Below are 21,577 nucleotides of genomic sequence, written 5' to 3' on the forward strand. Positions count from 1 at the left end.
CATATACATTGATGCATATCCATTGATGCATATCCATTGATGCATATCCATTGATGCATATTCATTGATGCATATCCATTGATGCATATCCATTGATGCATATCCATTGATGCATATTCATTGATGCATATCAATAACTTTGATAAAAATCAAATGCTATTTTATTTGTCACCTGCTTCATGAACAACCGGTACAGTAAAATGATTACTTAAATTATTACTTAAATTATTACTTAAATTATTACTTATGGGCCCTTCACAACAATCTAAAAAAAAAGAAAAGAGAAATAATACACATTTTCACTTGCAAATGTATTTTGTGGCAAACTGTTGAGGTAAATTTGAACTTGTGGCAAACAATTCTGGGAAACTTGTTGCAAACATTCTATTGTTGCTGGAAATTTGCTGCAAACTCAATATGAATATGCATATTAGATCAGATTTTAGTTACTGAGTGTTAACATCATTGAAATGTTTCATTTACATAAACAAATTCACAATAACTTGAAATGAACTTAATTCTCATAGAAAAAAAGAGGAAACACTGAATGTCGTTAATATACTAAACATGTATTCAATTACTTAACAGATTTTAAAAAAAATACAACTTGAAATCAGAAGAAAAGAGCAAAGACTGGATAAATAAATTGTTTATTTAATCTTTTAATGTAACTACAACATTTACATGAGAGAAATGTGAACACTATGGGGATGTTGATAAGATGTTTAAAGTGGCAATTGCATAATTATTTACATGAGCCAAGTGATAACTGAGCAATAGATTTCAACCAATGGAAGTTTAAAAGATAATTAACAACATTTGAATAATTAATAAACCAGAAACTAAATCAAACCCAGTTCAGAACTGTTGCCCTTTTTTGTGTGAACTTTGGAGATGGCGGCCCTGTGGACGTCCTTTGTCCGAAGCTTGTTGCATGAAAACAATCAGAAAACACAAAACAAAAGCAAAATGAGGACACTGAAAACATTATTTTGGCATTTTAAAAGTTAGCAATCGAGTAATGCCTAATATGGCAATTCAATTGCAATTAATCAATTAACCTAACTCTCGAAGTAGTATTACTGTCCTCAACCCCTAGCTGTCTGCATAGAAAACTGTCCGGCAGCTAAATGGTTACTAGCTACACTATCTCTGTATACTACCTACTGCTGTTGTGCCCTTGACCAAGGCACTTTACCCTAAGTGCCTGTGAGCTGCTCCAAGCCTGCGTTGTGTGTCAGGTTGGTCACTGTGACAGAATATCTATGCAAATGACCAATAAAGAAAGTATGGTAAAATGAAGGCCATACTATCTACTGGAATTCTCTCGACCTACTCTGACTTCCACAATGCATCCAAAGCCCTCCCCCGCCCTCCCTTCGGTAAATCCGACCACGACGTCATCTTGCTTGTCCCGGCATATAGGCAGACACTCAAACAGGACGTACGAGAACCATTCAAGGCTGCTGGCCCAGACAGCATCTCTAGCCGCGTCCTCAGAGCATGCGCAGACCAGCTGGGTGGTGTGTTTACCGACATATTTAACCGCTCTCCCTATCCCAGTCTGTTGTCCCCATATACAGTGCCTTGCGAAAGTATTCGGCCCCCTTGAACTTTGCGACCTTTTGCCACATTTCAGGCTTCAAACATAAAGATATAAAACTGTATTTTTTTTGTGAAGAATCAACAACAAGTGGGACACAATCATGAAGTGGAACGACATTTATTGGATATTTCAAACTTTTTTAACAAATCAAAAACTGAAAAATTGGGCGTGCAAAATTATTCAGCCCCCTTAAGTTAATACTTTGTAGCGCCACCTTTTGCTGCGATCACAGCTGTAAGTCGCTTGGGGTATGTCTCTATCAGTTTTGCACATCGAGAGACTGAAATTTTTTCCCTTTACTCCTTGGAAAACAGCTCGAGCTCAGTGATGTTGGATGGAGAGCATTTGTGAACAGCAGTTTTCAGTTCTTTCCACAGAATCTCGATTGGATTCAGGTCTGGACTTTGACTTGGCCATTCTAACACCTGGATATGTTTATTTTTGAACCATTCCATTGTAGATTTTGCTTTATGTTTTGGATCATTGTCTTGTTGGAAGACAAATCTCCGTCCCAGTCTCAGGTCTTTTGCAGACTCCATCAGGATTTCTTCCAGAATGGTCCTGTATTTGGCTCCATCCATCTTCCCATCAATTTTAACCATCTTCCCTGTCCCTGCTGAAGAAAAGCAGGCCCAAACCATGATGCTGCCACCACCATGTTTGACAGTGGGGATGGTGTGTTCAGCTGTGTTGCTTTTACGCCAAACATAACGTTTTGCATTGTTGCCAAAAAGTTCAATTTTGGTTTCATCTGACCAGAGCACCTTCTTCCACATGTTTGGTGTGTCTCCCAGGTGGCTGGTGGCAAACTTTAAACAACACTTTTTATGGATATCTTTAAGAAATGGCTTTCTTCTTGCCACTCTTCCATAAAGGCCAGATTTGTGCAATATACGACTGATTGTTGTCCTATGGACAGAGTCTCCCACCTCAGCTGTAGATCTCTGCAGTTCATCCAGAGTGATCATGGGCCTCTTGGCTGCATCTCTGATCAGTCTTTTCCTTGTATGAGCTGAATGTTTAGAAGGACGGCCAGGTCTTGGTAGATTTGCAGTGGTCTGATACTCCTTCCATTTCAATATTATCGCTTGCACAGTGCTCCTTGGGATGTTTAAAGCTTGGGAAATCTTTTTGTATCCAAATCCGGCTTTAAACTTCTTCACAACAGTATCTCGGACCTGCCTGGTGTGTTCCTTGTTCTTCATGATGCTCTCTGCGCTTTTAACTGACCTCTGAGACTATCACATTGCAGGTGCATTTATACAGAGACTTGATTACACACAGGTGGATTGTATTTATCATCATTAGTCATTTAGGTCAACATTGGATCATTCAGAGATCCTCACTGAACTTCTGGAGAGATTTTGCTGCACTGAAAGTAAAGGGGCTGAATAATTTTGCACGCCCAATTTTTCAGTTTTTGATTTGTTAAAAAAGTTTTAAATATCCAATAAATGTCGTTCCACTTCATGATTGTGTCCCACTTGTTGTTGATTCTTCACAAAAAAATACAGTTTTATATCTTTATGTTTGAAGCCTGAAATGTGGCAAAAGGTCGCAAAGTTCAAAGGGGCCGAATACTTTCGCAAGGCACTGTACCTCATGATGTCCACCATTGTTTCTGTACCCAAGAAGGCAAAGATAACTGAACTAAATGACTACCGCCCCGTAGCACTCACTTCTGTCATCATGAAATGCTTTCAGAGGCTAGTTCAAGGATCATATCACCAACACCTTACCGGCCACCCTAGACCCACTACAGTTTGTATTTTGATTTGTATGGTAGCTGTACATTTATTATGTCTAGTCCCAAAGTGGCTGTATGGTTCTATAAGGCTCTAGTGAAGTTAATTAAGTCTTTCAAGTTTCTGCTAAGGTTGTACTAATGGTTATCACAAGATGGAAGACCTGCTGTTTTACACAGGGTCAATAAAAGTCTGTGTTTTCTTCCTCCAAAATGCTGTCCCCACTTTAAACAATCTATTTCTCAGTTGTACTTACTTTCAAACTTTAGAATCAATGAGGCGAAGTTCCACTCGTTCAGCGTATCCATTACAAAGCTGTCCTAAACCTCTGTATTTAAGTACAGAAATAAATAAATGTTAGAAAAATCTATCGTTAGTTAGACATACTTTGTCCTTTAGGTGCCTTTTGGCAAACTCCAAGCGGGCTGTCAGGTGCTTTTTACTGAGGAGTGGCTTCTGTCTGGCCACTCTATAAAGGCCTGATTGGTGGAGTGCTGCAGATATGGTTGTTCTTCTGGAAGGTTCTCCCTTCTCCACAGAGGAACTCTATAGAGTGACCATCGAGTTTGTGGTCACCTCCCTAACCAAGGCCCTTCACCCCCGATTGCTCAGTTTGACCGGGCGGCCAGCTCTAGCAAGAATCCTGGTGCTTCAAAACTACTTCTATGTAAGAATGATGGAGGCCACTGTGTTCTTGTGGACCTTAAATGCTGTAGACATTTTTGGATACCATTCCACAGATCTGTACCTCGACACAATCCTGTCTCTCAGCTCTAATGGCAATTCCTTTGACCTCATGGCTTGTTTTTCTCTGACATGCACTGTCAACTGTGAGACCTTATATAGACAGGTATGTGCCTTTCCAAATCAGTTCCAAACAATTGAATTTACAGTTTGACTCCAAAAAGTTGTAGAAACATCTCAAGGATGATAAATGGAAACAGAATGCACCTGAGCTCAATTTCGAGTCTCATAGCAAAGGGTCTATATACTTATGTAAATGCGATACAAATTTTTAATAGATTTGCAAAAATGAATAAAAACTTGTTTATCGTTATTGGGCGTATTGTGTGTTGATTGAGGATGAAGAAAATGTATTTTTATCAATTTTAGAATAAAGCATAACAATGCAACATTAAAAATGTGGAAAAGGGGACCCCTTGTCTGACTACTTTCCAAACTTTATCTACTATAGTTTTTGACACGATTTCCATTTAAATATAATTGGCATTAAAGAGATAAAATACTTTGGTCATTAGTTGGGTTACCATGGAGAGTACCTGAAGACAAGGAGTTTCTAAGACACTCTTTCTTCTCCCACGCTAATGTAATGAGCTTCTCTACACACACACACACACACACACACACACACAAACACACACACACACTTCTATCTCTGCATCTGAAACTCTCTGAAGTTATTGTGTTAATGATGCCCACAACCTTCACGTCAACGAAATGAATGGCACAATTAAAATCAAAAAGTTGTGTTCTTTAACCTTTAATCGTCTCATGTCAAGGCAATGTAGAGCTCTGTCCAGTTAGAGCAGCTTGTCATCTCAGTGGTGTCGTGTTTTTGGCTATGCCGGATTAAATTAGATGACATGCTATTCTATAAAATCCTTTCTCTGTAATTAATATTACCTGATTGAGGTAATCATGTAAATGTAATTAACTAGAAAGTCGGGGCACCACGAAAGAGTATTTATGGAGCTGTAATCTTCTGAATAAACTCTTAAAGACCTAGTAATATTTTACATTAACCTGTTGCGTCTACCAAACCCGGATCCGGGATTCTATTTACAGACCTAAGCTCATTACCATAACGCAACGTTAACTATTCATGAAAATCGCAAATGAAATGAAATAAATATGCCATCTCTCAAGCTTAGCCTTTTGTAAACAACACTGTCATCTCAGATTTTCAAAATATGCTTCTCAACCATAGGAAAACAATCATTTGTGTAAAAGTGGCTAGCTAGCGTAGCATTTAGCGTTAGCATTAGCGTTAGCATCCAGCATGCAAGATTTCAACAAAAACATAAAAGCCTTCAAATAAAATAATTTACCTTTGAAGAACTTCGTATGTTTTCAATGAGGAGACTCAGTTAGATAGCAGATGCTCAGTTTTTCCCAAAAAGATTCTTTGTGTATTAGAAATAGCTCCGTTTTGCACATCACATTTGGCTACCAAAAAAAAAACGAAAATTCAGTCCTCAAAACGCAAACTTTTTTCCAAATTAACTCCATAATGTCGACTGAAAACATGGCAAACGTTGTTTAGAATCAATCCTCAAGGTGTTTTTCACATATCTCTTCAATTATATATCGTTCGTGGAAGCATGGTTTCTCCCCTCAATCAAATGGAAAAGTACAAGCAGCTGGCGTTTGCGCACCGAATTCCACGCAGGACACCAGGCGGACACTTGGAAAATGTAGTCTCTTATGGTCAATCTTCCAATGATATGCCTACAAATGCGTCACAATGCTGCTAACACCTTGGACAGAAAGTGTCCAAGGAAAGTGTAGGCTCATTCCTTGCGCAATCACAGCCATATAAGGAGACAATGGAAAACAGAGCTTCAGAGATTCTGCTAATTTCCTGGTTGACGCATCATCTTGGTTTCGCCTGTAGAATGAGTTCTGGGGCACTTACAGACAATATCTTTGCAGATTCTGAAACTTCAGAGTGTTTTCTTTCAAAAACTGTCAAGAATATGCATAGTCGAGCATCTTTTCGTGACAAAATATCGCGCTTAAAACGGGAACGTTTTTTATCCAAAAATGAAATAGCGCCCCTAGAGATCAAAGAGGTTAATAGCAGTCAATATTAATCGTCACCTTATTTCAGTCTCATCTGAAAGTTGTAAATTCTTGGTTATCTTCACGAACCCTGGCTAACAAATTTAATCAGCAATGCAAAATGGTTTAATTATTTATTTACTAAATACCTAACTAATCACACAGAATTACATATACACAGAATGAAACATACCTTGATTGCAAATTATGTCATAAAGGAAAACGTCCCTAGGACGGAACAGATATGACAGCTGGTTACACAAAGAATGGGGGTTGGGTTTGAGTGAAAGAGTGGGAAGACTCAGGGACAAAGGGAGAAACTATGTCTCTATCGGGTTGTTGGCAGCTACTCTGTCGTAATCGATGTGGATAGGGGGGTGTTCCCTCTGCTGTTTCCTGAAGTCCACAATCATCTCCTTAGTTTTGTTGACGTTGAGTGTGAGGTTATTTTCCTGACACCACACTCTGAGGGCCCTCACCTCCTCCCTGTAGGCCGTCTCGTCGTTGTTGGTAATCAAGCCTACCACTGTTGTGTCGTCCGCAAACTTGATGATTGAGTTGGAGGCGTGCGTGGCCACGCAGTCGTGGGTGAACAGGGAGTACAGGAGAGGGCTCAGAACGCACCCTTGTGGGGCCCCAGTGTTGAGGATCAGCGGGGAGGAGATGTTGTTGCCTACCCTCACCACCTGGGGGGCGGCCCGTCAGGAAGTCCAGTACCCAGTTGCACAGGGCGGGGTCGAGACCCAGGGTCTCGAGCTTGATTACGAGCTTGGAGGGTACTATGGTGTTGAATGCCGAGCTGTAGTCGATGAACAGCATTCTCACATAGGTATTCCTCTTGTCCAGATGGGTTAGGGCAGTGTGCAGTGTGGTTGAGATTGCATCGTCTGTGGACCTATTTGGGCGGTAAGCAAATTGGAGTGGGTCTAGGGTGTCAGGTAGGGTGGAGGTGATATGGTCCTTGACTAGTCTCTCAAAGCACTTCATGATGACGGAAGTGAGTGCTACGGGGCGGTAGTCGTTTAGCTCAGTTACCTTAGCTTTCTTGGGAACAGGAACAATGGTGGCCCTCTTGAAGCATGTGGGAACAGCAGACTGGTATAGGGATTGATTGAATATGTCCGTAAACACACCGGCCAGCTGGTCTGCGCATGCTCTGAGGGCGCGGCTGGGGATGCCGTCTGGGCCTGCAGCCTTGCGAGGGTTAACACGTTTAAATGTCTTACTCACCTCGGCTGCAGTGAAGGAGAGACCGCATGTTTTCGTTGCAGGCCGTGTCAGTGGCACTGTATTGTCCTCAAAGTGGGCAAAAAAGTTATTTAGTCTGCCTGGGAGCAAGACATCCTGGTCTGTGACTGGGCTGGATTTCTTCTTGTAGTCCGTGATTGACTGTAGACCCTGCCACATGCCTCTTGTGTCTGAGCCGTTGAATTGAGATTCTACTTTGTCTCTGTACTGACGCTTAGCTTGTTTGATAGCCTTGCGGAGGGAATAGCTGCACTGTTTGTATTCGGTCATGTTACCAGACACCTTGCCCTGATTAAAAGCAGTGGTTCGCGCTTTCAGTTTCACGCGAATGCTGCCATCAATCCACGGTTTCTGGTTAGGGAATGTTTTAATCGTTGCTATGGGAACGACATCTTCAACGCACGTTCTAATGAACTCGCACACTGAATTAGCGTATTCGTCAATATTGTTATCTGACGCAATACGAAACATATCCCAGTCCACGTGATGGAAGCAGTCTTGGAGTGTGGAGTCAGCTTGGTCGGACCAGCGTTGGACAGACCTCAGCGTGGGAGCCTCTTGTTTTAGTTTCTGTCTGTAGGCAGGGATCAACAAAATGGAGTCGTGGTCAGCTTTTCCGAAAGGGCTTATGCTTTGAAGAGTGTCTCTGGCGGAGAACGGGATACGCTGAAGTTGGCTTAGTTCTGTAGTTGACATTTCAACGTTTGGACCGTCGTCCTATCGTCCTCGGAACAGGAGGTTACATTTTCGTCAAGGGCTAAAATTGTGTAGGGAGAGAAGGGTGTGTTTCATAGTTTACAGCCCATGTCTCTTCATAGGGGCGGGCCACTGATTGAGCAGAGCCCTAACCTTATGAAAACCCAAATCTCTCATTTGGAAGCCAAAATTACATTTAATCTTTTCACAAATAGTTTTATTTAAACATTTGACTTGCACAACAATTCCATGTGAATCTGATAACTAGAATGTGTAGACTTTCCCAGATACAGTTTATGTCTTCCTGTCATCAGTCATAATGTCTCAGATGACAACCGAACTGACATCATATTCATTAAGTACCAATGCATATAGTCAACGGGTTCTATTACCGAAATATGGTTCCTTTCCCCCCACTTGTTTGATGTTCCCAAACTCTCTATGTTTAACAAAGGCTCTTCAGGAGTGCCTCTTTAGAGTCAAGAGAGAGGGAAGGGAGAAAGGTATTTATGGGGTCATAAACCTTACCCACAGGCCAACGTCATGACAGTGGAGACAGGAGAGCAGAATTTGACCAATCACAGCGGAGACAGAAGAAGAGAGCAGATCTAGACTATTTCTGGTGAGATCAAGTGCTAAAATCTATGCACAGCATGTAGGTAGTTGAAGTTGAACCGTTCGCCAAAAGGTCATCTGTTCGAATCGTGTTCTGAGATCTAGAACTAAAGGCTGATATTAACCTGGTGACTGAAGGGCCACTGGGTTCATATCCACAAAACAATCTGCTACCGTTGGGCCCTTGAGCAAGGCTCTTAACCCCACAACATTCTCTCCATCCAAAGATGCAGCTTGACTATGTACTCTGGTGTGTCTGTGTGATGTGTGTGTGGGGGGGGGGTATTTAACTTTTTTCATAATTCCTGTGCCGTTGGCTTGGACACACACACACACACACACACACACACACACACACACACACACACACACACACACACACACATGAACACACTCACGAACACACACACACATTACAACCTAATGATGAGGAAAAATCAAGCATTCGCCAGGAGCATGGATTCCATGTCTGCTTTTGAATTGGCACCCTATTCCCTATATATTGCACTTCATTGAACCAGAGTAGTGCACTTCATTAGTGTGCTACTGTATACAGGGAATAGAGTGCCGTTGTAAGTAATTGACATTCATTAAAAGATGTACTCTGGGAAAACTAAACTACATGACAAGTCTGTAGTTTAATAGGAGGGTAATTTAACCCCAGAGTGAGGAGAGAGACAAAACAATCAGAGAAGCAATGTCTGACTGTCTGGACAAATCTTAATATTTCCCTTTAATCAGAGGTAGCCTGGTGCAATTATACACTCAGTGTACTAATAGCTCTCTGATCATCGGTCGTCAATTATAAGAGGATTTCAACAGCAGTATGGCTGCATCGTTAACTGTGGAAGTACGGCTGCATCAATATCTGGGGAGGTACGGCTGCATCATTGAAAAGCTTATTACTACAGTATATTCACAATAGCACCATGGAGATATTTTCCGTATCCAAAATCTTCAAATTACAGTCCCTTGAACTTTTTTAACAAACCAAAAACTGAAAAATTGGGCGTGCAAAATTATTCAGCCCCCTTAAGTTAATACTTTGTAGCGCCATCTTTTGCTGCGATTACAGCTGTAAGTCGCTTGGGGTATGTCTCTATCAGTTTTGCACATCGAGAGACTGAAATTTTTTCCCATTCCTCCTTGCAAAACAGCTCGAGCTCAGTGAGGTTGGATGGAGAGTATTTGTGAACAGCAGTTTTCAGTTATTTCCACAGATTCTCGATTGGATTCAGGTCTGGACTTTGACTTGGCCATTCGAACACCTGGATATGTTTATTTTTGAACCATTCCGTTGTAGATTTTGCTTTATGTTTTGGATCATTGTCTTGTTGGAAGACAAATCTCCGTCCCAGTCTCAGGTCTTTTGCAGACTCCATCAGGTTTTCTTCCAGAATGGTCCTGTATTTGACTCCATCCATCTTCCCATCAATTTTAACCATCTTCCCTGTCCCTGCTGAAGAAAAGCAGGCCCAAACCATGATGCTGCCACCACCATGTTTGACAGTGGGGATGGTGTGTTCAGGGTGATGAGCTGTGTTGCTTTTACGCCAAACATAACGTTTTGCATTGTTGCCAAAAAGTTACATTTTGGTTTCATCTGACCAGAGCACCTTCTTCCACATGTTTGGTGTGTCTCCCAGGTGGCTTGTGGCAAACTTTAAACGACACTTTTTATGGATATCTTTAAGAAATGGCTTTCTTCTTGCCACTCTTCCATAAAGGCCAGATTTGTGCAATATACGACTGATTGTTGTCCTATGGACAGAGTCTCCCACCTCAGCTGTAGATCTCTGCAGTTCATCCAGAGTGATCATGGGCCTCTTGGCTGCATCTCTGATCAGTCTTCTCCTTGTATGAGCTGAAAGTTTAGAGGGACGGCCAGGTCTTGGTAGATTTGCAGTGGTCTGATACTTCCATTTCAATATTATCGCTTGCACAGTGCTCCTTGGGATGTTTAAAGCTTGGGAAATCTTTTGTATCCAAATCCGGCTTTAAACTTCTTCACAACAGTATCTCGGACCTGCCTGGTGTGTTCCATGTTCTTCATGATGCTCTCTGCGCTTTTAACGGACCTCTGAGACTATCACAGTGCAGGTGCATTTATACGGAGACTTGATTACACACAGGTGGATTGTATTTATCATCATTAGTCATTTAGGTCAACATTGGATCATTCAGAGATCCTCACTGAACTTCTGGAGAGAGTTTGCTGCACTGAAAGTAAAGGGGCTGAATAATTTTGCACGCCCAATTTTTCAGTTTTTGATTTGTTAAAAAAGTTGGAAATATCCAATAAATGTTGTTCCACTTCATGATTGTGTCCCACTTGTTGTTGATTCTTCACAAAAAAATACAGTTTTATATCTTTATGTTTGAAGCCTGAAATGTGGCAAAAAGTCGCAAAGTTCAAGGGGGCCGAATACTTTCGCAAGACACTGTACATTGAATATCATGGATTTAAGGATTTTGTACGCTAGCAAACCCGGGCTGATTTCAACTAGCTAACCTGGGCCTAGTAGACTGTGATTTCAACTAGCTAACCCGGGCCTAGTGGACTGTGATTTCAACTAGGAAACCCGGGCCTAGTAGACTGTGATTTCAACTAGCTAACCCGGGCCTAGTAGACTGTGATTTCAACTAGCTAACCCGGGCCTAGTAGACTGTAATTTCAACTAGCTAACCCGGGCCTAGTAGACTGTGATTTCAACCAGCTAACCCAGGCCTAGTAGACTGTGATTTCAACTAGCTAACCCAGGCCTAGTAGACTGTGATTTCAACTAGCAAACCCAGGCCTAGTAGACTGTGATTTCAACTAGCTAACCCGGGACTAGTAGACTGTGATTTCAACCAGCTAACCCAGGCCTAGTAGACTGTGATTTCAACTAGCTAACCCAGGCCTAGTAGACTGTGATTTCAACTAGCTAACCCAGGCCTAGTAGACTGTGATTTCAACTAGCAAACCCAGGCCTAGTAGACTGTGATTTCAACTAGCTAACCCGGGCCTAGTAGACTGTGATTTCAACCAGCTAACCCAGGCCTAGTAGACTGTGATTTCAACTAGCTAACCCAGGCCTAGTAGACTGTGATTTCAACCAGCTAACCCAGGCCTAGTAGACTGTGATTTCAACTAGCTAACCCAGGCCTAGTAGACTGTGAATTCAACTAGCTAACCCGGGCCTAGTAGACTGTGATTTCAACCAGCTAACCCGGGCCTAGTAGACTGTGATTTCAACTAGCTAACCCGGGCCTAGTAGACTGTGATTTCAACCAGCTAACCCGGGCCTAGTAGACTGTGATTTCAACTAGCAAACCTGGGTAACATTCAAGTAAAAAAATCTGAGCCGTTCGATAATTGAAAAGACATTTCACTGGCCTGACGGGCTAGTAGGGACACATTATCAAGCTATCAGGCTAGCAGGCTAGCAGTAATTTACACAAGCATTTGTGTAAGTTTATCGATAGCCTAGCATAACATTATGCCTTGCTAGCAGCAGGCAACCTTGTCACAAATCAGAAAAGCAATCAAATTAAATCGTTTACCTTTGATGATCTTCGGATGTTTTCACTCACGAGACTCCCAGGTAGATAGCCAAAGTTCATTTTTTCCCAAAATATTATTTTTGTAGGCGAAATAGCTCAGTTTGTTCTTCACGTTTGGCTGAGAAATCGACCGGAAATTGCAGTCAAGAAAATGGCGAAAAATATTCCAAATTAGCTCCATAATATCGACAGAAACATGGCAAACGTTATTTATAATCCATCCTCAAGGTGTTTTTCTAAAATCTATTCGATAATATATCCGTCGGGACAATTCGTTTTTCACTAGGACCGATTGGAGTAATGGTTACCTCTGTATTTTACACGAGAATCTCTCTCGGAGCCACCATGTGACCACTTACGCAATTCTTCAACATAAATGCGTAAAACTACGTCACAATGCTGTAGACACCTTGGGGAATTCGTAGAAAGCGTAAGCTGGTTCATTGCAAACTCACAGTTCAATAGGGACTCATTGGAACGCAGCGCTTTCAAAACCTGGGGCACTTCCGGATTGGATTTTTCTCAGGCTTTCGCCTGCAACATCAGTTGTGTTATACTCACAGACAATATCTTTACAGTTTTGGAAACGTTAGAGTGTTTTCTATCCAAAGCTGTCAATTATTGGCATATTCTAGCATCTTGTCCTGAAAAAATATCCAGTTTAAAACGAAAACGTTTTTTTTCCAAATAAGAAAATACTGCCCCTAGAGTCGCAACAGGTCATGAACAAATTCTTATTTTCAATGACGGCCTAGGAACAGTGGGTTAACTGCCTGTTCAGGAGCAGAATGACAGATTTGTCAGCTCGGGGATTGAACTTTTTCCTGCCAAGGCAGCAGCTACTCTTCCTGGGGTTTATTATGGATCCTCATTGTTTCCTGCCAAGGCAGCAGCTACTCTTCCTGGGGTTTATTATGGATCCTCATTGTTTCCTGCCAAGGCAGCAGCTACTCTTCCTGGGGTTTATTATGGATCCTCATTTTTTCCTGCCAAGGCAGCAGCTACTCTTCCTGGGGTTTATTATGGATCCTCATTGTTTCCTGCCAAGGCAGCAGCTACTCTTCCTGAGGTTTATTATGGATCCCCATTAGTTCCTGCCAAGGCAGCAGCTACTCTTCCTGGGGTTTATTATGGATCCTCATTAGTTCTTTCCAAGGCAGCAGCTACTCTTCCTGGGGTTTATTATGGATCCTCATTAGTTCCTGCCAAGGCAGCAGCTACTCTTCCTGGGGTATATTATGGATCCCTATTAGTTCCTGCCAAGGCAACAGCTACTCTTCCTGGGGTTTATTAAGGATCCTCATTGGTTCCTGCCAAGGCAGCAGCTACTCTTCCTGGGGAGGTGCATGTTAAGACAGATATATACAATTTAAAATGTGACATGACATTACATTTCATAACACTTTTCACAACACATTAATAAAGTGTGTTCCCTCAGGCGACTACCCTACTACCACACATCTACAATGCAAAACCCATGTGGATGAGTGTGTTATCATGCATATGTCTGTGCCTGTGTTTGTCTCTCTTCAGAGTCCATAAGGTGTATTTCTCTCTGTTTTATAATTCTGATTCTACTGCTGCATCAGTTACCTGGTGTGGAATAGAGTTCAATGTAGTCATGGCTCTATGTAGTACGGTGGAATAGAGTTCCATGTAGTCATGGCTCTATGTAGTACTGTGGAATAGAGTTCCATGTAGTCATGGCTCTATGTAGTACTGTGGAATAGAGTTCCATGTAGTCATGGCTCTATGTAGTACTGTGGAATAGAGTTCCATGTAGTCATGGTTCTATGTAGTACTGTAGATTTGAGTTCCATGTAGTCATGGCTCTATGTAGTACTGTGGAATAGAGTTCCATGTAGTCATGGCTCTATGTAGTACTGTGGAATAGAGTTCCATGTAGTCATGGCAGTGTGTAGTACTGTGGAATAGAGTTCCATGTAGTCATGGCTCTATGTAGTACTGTGGAATAGAGTTCCATGTAGTCATGGCTCTATGTAGTACTGTGGAATAGAGTTCCATGTAGTCATGGCTCTATGTAGTACTGTGGAATAGAGTTCCATGTAGTCATGGCTCTATGTAGTACTGTGGATTAGAGTCTATGTAGTCATGGCGCTATGTAGTACTGTGCACCTCCCATAGTCTGTTCTGGACTTGGGGACTGTGAAGAGAGACCTCTTGTGACATGTCTTGTGGGGTATGCATGGGTGTCCAAGCTATGTGCCAGTAGTTTAGACAGACAGCTCGGTGCATTCAACTTGTCGATGAATGCACCTCTCACAAATACAAGTAGTGATGAAGTTCATCTCTCCTCTTCCTTGATCCAGAAGAGATTTTCATGCATATTAATGTTAGCTCTCTGTATACATCCAAGGGCCAGCCGTGCTGCTCTGTTCTGAGCCAATTTTACTTTTAACTAAGTCCCTCTTTGTGGAACCACACGACTGAACAGTAGTCAAGGTTCCGACAAAACTAGGAGCTGTAGGACCTGCCTTTGACAGACTTCCGCTAACAATATGTTTTGACCATGGCAGTTTACAATCCAGGGTTACTCCACGCAGTTTAGCCATCTCAACTTGCTCCATTTCCACATTATTTATTACACGATTTAGTTGAGGTTCAGGGTTAAGTGAACGATTTGTCCCAAATATAATGCTTTCAGTTTTAGAAATATTTAGGGCTACCATATTCTTTACCACCCATTCTGAAACTAAATGCATCTCTTTGTTAAGGGTTGCAGTCATTTCAGTCGCTGTAGTAGCTGATGTGTATAGTGTTCAGTCATCCACATACATAGACACACTGGCTTTACTCAATTCCTGATTATGTTGGAGAGTCTTCCATTAAAGAACACCCTCTGTGTTCTGTTAGACAGGTAACTCTGTATCCACAATATAGCAGGGGGTGTAAAGCCAGAACACATCAGACTATGATCGATAATGGCAAAAAGAGGGTTGACCCTACACGTTAGACGATTTCTTCTTAAAATCAGCCATAAATCCCCTAGTGACAAAGCTTGCTTTTTTTTGTGTAACAGGGAGTGGCAATTGAATGCAAGCTTCACAAAAAAAAAAATAATAATAATTGTATAAAAAGTGTCTGGCCTGACTATCTGTGGGTAACAGGGTTGACTTGTTTTGCTTGAGCCACTCAGTTGTCCACAAGACAACACCAGAAAATGGGCAGAAAGAGTCAAACCAGTTTACCTGTTTTTAATCTATGACGAGACTATCAGATGTTCTCTTTTTATTTAATTTAAATATATATATATATATATATATATATATATATATATATATATATATATATATATATATTTCCTATATTAAAACGAGAGTTCAGTCCACGTGTAACACTGTTGACCTTAACATGAAGGACAGACGGTAAATGAATCACTAAATCACAGGAAATGAATAGTTGTCTCCAGACAGTACTTTGTCAAAGCAACAAACTAACTAGGACTTTACAGTGATGGAGAAAGTTCAGATAAATGTTTGGATTAAGTGGTTTAAAATCATAAAGGGACACAAGGGTTATCACAGGGACATGTAAAAAGGCGTGAATTTTGGAACTTTAGCAAGACATTATTCACGTAAAAAAAACAGATTTATTTAATTCTCTATGTGGTCTAAAATTAAAGGGCACTTCATTTAAATATAACAGGCTTTTAAAATTCAATACCGGTGCACAATTTCTACTTAAAGTATTAAAGGGACGCAAAAGGCACTATTTTTTTGGGGTGAAATGACACAGAAGTTGGGATAAGGAAGTACTTCAAATGAACAGAGGGCAGCACACTAAATTCGACTCCCAATTACCACTTTTACTGACAACATACTGACATGACACAGACCTTCGTCAGGTCGAAATTATGATTCCTTAGATCGAGTCTAACCTTTAAAAATAAATTTCTATAAAGAAGATAATGCTTTTTTGGGGGAAATAATTGGAAGGTACTTGTACCATTTTACAGTTATTGTGAGATGATGCAGGAAAAAAATCATCCCTCGTCCTTTCCCAGAAAACAACTAGTTGTCCTTTTTTAACACACCATTACATTTCAAGGAAGCAATAACTCCCTTCTCGGGCTGAGAAAACAGACATCTCCTTTCATGAAATCTGTCTGTACCTGAAAGCTTGATAGTCTGTCTTCAGATTCCAGTGGAGGCTGCTGAGGGGAGGACGGCTCGTAATAAAGTCTGGAATGGAGTGAATGGAATGGAATGAAACACATCACACGTTTGACCTCATTCCATTTACTCCAATCCACACATTTTATTCCATTCCAGACATTATTATGAATCGTCATCCCCTCAGCAGCCTCCACTAATTCTCATGTAAACATGAGCTCTCGACATTACAAACCGTTGTCAAACAGGCTAAAGTTTCATGTTGAGTGGCTTTTATATTGAGTAAATGTTCACGACTAAATGTTTTTCTCTACAAACACACACAAACAACACCATTCATAGTCCAACGAATTGTTTGTGCACGGTAGTAGTAGCCCACAGGCCATTTATTTGTGTCTATCAGCGGCAGTACAAATGGGGTCAACAGTGCCACCTGCTGGTGGCGTGATGGTATTAATGGAGAAAGGGGTTCTGTTAGGGAGAGGCGGACCATCGGGGCGGCCCAGGCAGACACGAGCCAGGGCGTATTCCCCGTACATACCTGTATTAATAAGGAGACAGATGGGACACTATAGTGTTAGCTTCGGCTTTAATAAAATAAGATATTTCTTTAAAGGTTAAATAAACGGACACGGTTACAGATAACTTTCCCAAAATTCCCAGGTTTTTCCAGAAATCGCAGTTGGGAAACTTCCAGAATCAGGAGGGAATAAACAGGAAATCCAGAATCCTCCGACCAGGATTTCTGGAAAACCTGGGAATTTTGGGAAAGTTATCGTAACTTTATAAGCTTACAGAGCATTATGGGTACAGTAGTACATCATGCTACAATAAAATGATAGGCTCCCGAGTGGTGCAGTGATCTAAGGCACTGCATCTCAGTGCTAGAGGTGTCACTACAGACACCCTGGTTCTTTGGCCCAGCGTTGTCTGGATTTGGCCGGTGTAGGCTGTCATTGTAAATAATAATTTAATCTTGACTTGCCTCGTTAAATAAAATGAAAAAATACCAAAGAAGAAGACGGCCACCGCGACCCAGAGGCTTTTCAACACGATTTTCTTAATGACTGTGCTGCCGTACAGGTCCTCATCATCTTTCACCACGATGATGTTACCATGGGAATCCTCATCCCCATCATCCCACCGAGCCAGAGCAGAGGGGAAGTCCAGTCTGAGAGCCTCAGGAGGGAGCACCTGGATGGAAAGAAGAGAAGGAAAATATTATATATAAGCACATTTATTTTGTCTCTAGGCAGTCTCCAAGCTGGATTTTAACGGTTCAATGAAAGCTGAGGGGAGGACGGCTCATAACAATATGAGGGATCACATTTTTTAATATCAACTTTTGTTTTCAATTTAGCTAAGGCTCTTATCCAGAGTGACTTATAATCAATGCATTCAACTAAGGTTATGTAGGTCAAAATACTCACAGATGAAGTTATTATTTATTTATTTCAAACAGTATTTTTTTTATTCCAGGTCTGGATAGAATACAATGCCTCCCACCTTGAGCCCCAGGTAGAGTCTCTTGACCCTGCGGTAATCAGTGTCCTGTACATCACAACGGTATGTCCCAGCATCCTCCTCCCTCACCTAGGTTGAAGATATTCATGTTAGGACAATGTTCTAGTCACGTGAGTAAGCTTTCGACAAAATAAACGGAACCATCGCCGTTGCTAACTAGAATCGTTGCTTCCGTCCGTTTAGAATTCTTCTGCATTCATGCAAAGAGTTCTGGGAATTTTTAGAAACCCTCTTGACTTAACCTTGGTTGACCTAGCTCTCTCACCGGGTCCAGGACCAGCCGGTCTAACCTGGGGGCGTCCCAGCGTCCCAGCAGAGAGTCGTCGGTGGTCACCACCCCCCGGGCGTGGCGCCACGATACCCGGAAGGAGAAGCGACCCATGGCCTCCATCACCTCACCCAGACAGTCCAGCTCCAACCGCTGACCAGCTTGCACAGTGACAGTCTGGAGAAGAGGAGTACAAGAGGAGGAGGGGGAAGGGGGAGGAGGAGGAATAGAAAGAGGAGGAGGAGGGGGAAATGTACTTCAAGGGGACAACCACAGGAGATACTAATGCCGGAAACCCTCCAATTGCCACATCTCTGCACATCAAAATTTCCTGTCAGACCTGGGATTCCTACCTCTACTACATGGACAAGAATTGGTAAGGGATTTTGTCAGTCACAAAAGAGGTACATAACAGCAAAAATAAATTACTTGACAATTGACCAGGATAATAGACCAGGATAATAGACCAGGATAATAGACCAGGACAATATACCATGATAATAGACCAGGATAATAGACCAGGATAATAAACCAGGATAATAGACCAGGATAATAGACCAGGATAATATACCAGGATAATAGACCAGGATAATAGACCAGGATAATAGACCAGGACAATAGACCAGGACAACAGACCAGGATAATAGACCATGACATTAGACCAGGACAACACAATAGACCAGGACATTAGACCAGGATAATAGACCAGGATAACAGACCAGGACATTAGACCAGGACATTAGACCAGGATAATAGACCAGGGCAATAGACCAGGACAATAGACCAGGACAATAGACCAGGATAATAGACCAGGATAATAGACCAGGACAACACAATAGACCAGGACATTAGACCAGGATAATAGACCAGGATAACAGACCAGGATAATAGACCAGGACAATATACCAGGATAATAGACCAGAACAATAGACCAGGATAATAGACTAGGACAATATACCAGGATAATAGACCAGGATAATAGACCAGGATAACAGACCAGGATAATAGACCAGGACAATATACCAGGATAATAGACCAGAACAATAGACCAGGATAATAGACTAGGACAATATACCAGGATAATAGACCAGGATAATAGACCAGGATAATAGACCAGGATAATAGACTAGGACAATATACCAGGATAATAGACCAGGATAATATACCAGGATAATAGACCAGGATAATAGACCAGGACATTAGACCAGGATAATAGACCAGGATAATAGACCAGGATAATAGACCAGGATAATAGACCAGGATAATAGACCAGGATAATAGACTAGGACAATATACCAGGATAATAGACCAGGATAATAGACCAGGATAATAGACCAGGATAATAGACTAGGACAATATACCAGGATAATAGACCAGGATAATATACCAGGATAATAAACCATGATAATAGACCAGGATAATAGACCAGGATAATAGACCAGGATAATAGACCAGGACAATAGACCAGGACAACAGACCAGGACAATAGACCAGAACAATAGACCAGGATAATAGACCATGACATTAGACCAGGACAATAGACCAGAACAATAGACTAGGATAATAGACCATGACATTAGACCAGGATAATAGACCAGGACAATATACCAGGATAATAGACCAGGACAATAGACCAGGATAATAGACCAGGATAATAGACCAGGATAATAGACCAGGATAATAGACCAGGATAATAGACCAGGACAATAGACCAGGATAATAGATCAGGACAATATACCAGGACAATATACCAGGATAATAGACCAGGACAATAGACCAGGATAATAGACCAGGATAATAGACCAGGATAATAGACCAGGATAATAGACCAGGACAATAGACCAGGATAATAGACCAGGATAATAGACCAGGATAATAGACCAGGACAATATACCAGGATAATAGACCAGGACAATAGACCAGGACATTAGACCAGGATAATAGACCATGACATTAGACCAGGACAACACAATAGACCAGGACATTAGACCAGGATAATAGACCAGGATAACAGACCAGGACATTAGACCAGGACATTAGACCAGGATAATAGACCAGGACAATATACCAGGATAATAGACCAGGATAATAGACCAGGATAATAGACCAGGATAATAGACCAGGATAATAGACCAGGACAATAGACCAGGACAATTGACCAGTGCAATATACCAGGACAATAGACCAGTGCAACATACCAGGATAACACAATAACCTCAGCGACTTATTTCCATTGTGGTCCAAAGATATTATTATTAATTGTATGTATTTACGGCGAGATTATTCACCTGCAGACCACACTGCCAGGAGTCCACACAGCGGACCTTCCGGACATGGCAGTCCTTCTCCTCCCCGACCTGGCCCTCTCTCAGTGGGCACAGCTCCTGGGTGCGTAGGCCCAGACCACAGGTGGTGCTGCAGGGAGAGCTGTGTATGATGACCTCTGCTGGGACGGCATTCAAGTCCTCCAGGTCAGCAAGGGACAGGGGGTTAGGTGTAGGACTGGACAGGCAGCAGAGGAGGAGGAAGGACCAGGAGACGAGGGAGATTGACATGGACAGACACAGACCCCAACTCCCCATCTTTGTGTCTCTGTGTCTGTATCTGTCTCTATAAATTACTGCGGTGTGTGGAGTGAATAAGGGAAGATGCTGTTATTTTAAAGTTATCTATTTCAATTAATGATTCATCCAAAATTCTAGAATGGAACGGGTTATAATCCATTACATTATTGTGACATCACAACATCATTGAAGTTCTGGAACTTTGAATGGGAAGAAAATCAAAAGCATCATTGTGAGAGTAGTTGCAGGGTGTTTGTCTGCCACCTAGTGTTCATAACCTGTAATAACATGACAGATGGGTCAGAACATCTCTAAAACAATGGGTTTAGAAAAACATTAGGAACACCTTCACTTTCCATGACAGACTGACCAGGTGAATCCAGGAATCCAGAATCCAGCTATTATGCCTTGTTGATGTTACCTGTTAATTCCACTTCAAATCAGTGTAGATGAAGGAGAGGAGACAGGTTAAAGATGAAGGGGAGGAGACAGGTTAAAGATGAAGGGGATGAGACAGGTTAAAGATGAAGGGGGGGAGACAGGTTAAAGATGAAGGGGAGGAGACAGGTTAAAGATGAAGGGGAGGAGACAGGCTAAAGATGAAGGGGAGGAGACAGGTTAAAGATGAAGGGGAGGAGACAGGTTAAAGATGAAGGGGAGGAGACAGGTTATAGATGAAGGGGAGGAGACAGGTTAAAGATGAAGGGGAGGAGACAGGTTAAAGATGAAGGGGAGGAGACAGGTTAAAGATGAAGGGGAGGAGACAGGTTAAAGATGAAGGGGAGGAGACAGGTTAAAGATGAAGGGGAGGAGACAGGCTAAAGATGAAG

At 41.8% G+C, this 21,577-nt stretch overlaps 1 protein-coding gene across 1 annotated transcript in view; it reads right to left on the reverse strand.

Moving 5' to 3' along the window:
- The window catches only part of LOC139417625 (transmembrane protein 81-like), a 23,714-nt gene extending 2,949 nt beyond the window's left edge, over positions 1-20,765 (reverse strand). Inside the window, exons 1-5 of the mRNA XM_071166833.1 lie at positions 20,472-20,765; positions 18,181-18,360; positions 17,898-17,984; positions 17,402-17,585; positions 16,391-16,460 (exon numbers count right to left, since the gene is read on the reverse strand). Coding sequence (XP_071022934.1) covers positions 16,391-16,460; positions 17,402-17,585; positions 17,898-17,984; positions 18,181-18,360; positions 20,472-20,765 — 815 coding nt within the window. The remainder of the gene's footprint in view (positions 1-16,390; positions 16,461-17,401; positions 17,586-17,897; positions 17,985-18,180; positions 18,361-20,471) is intronic.
- Positions 20,766-21,577: the final 812 nt, after the last annotated feature.

This window comes from Oncorhynchus clarkii, chromosome 9 (assembly GCF_045791955.1).
Source record: "Oncorhynchus clarkii lewisi isolate Uvic-CL-2024 chromosome 9, UVic_Ocla_1.0, whole genome shotgun sequence".
In the NCBI taxonomy this organism is placed as follows: Eukaryota; Metazoa; Chordata; class Actinopteri; order Salmoniformes; family Salmonidae; genus Oncorhynchus; species Oncorhynchus clarkii.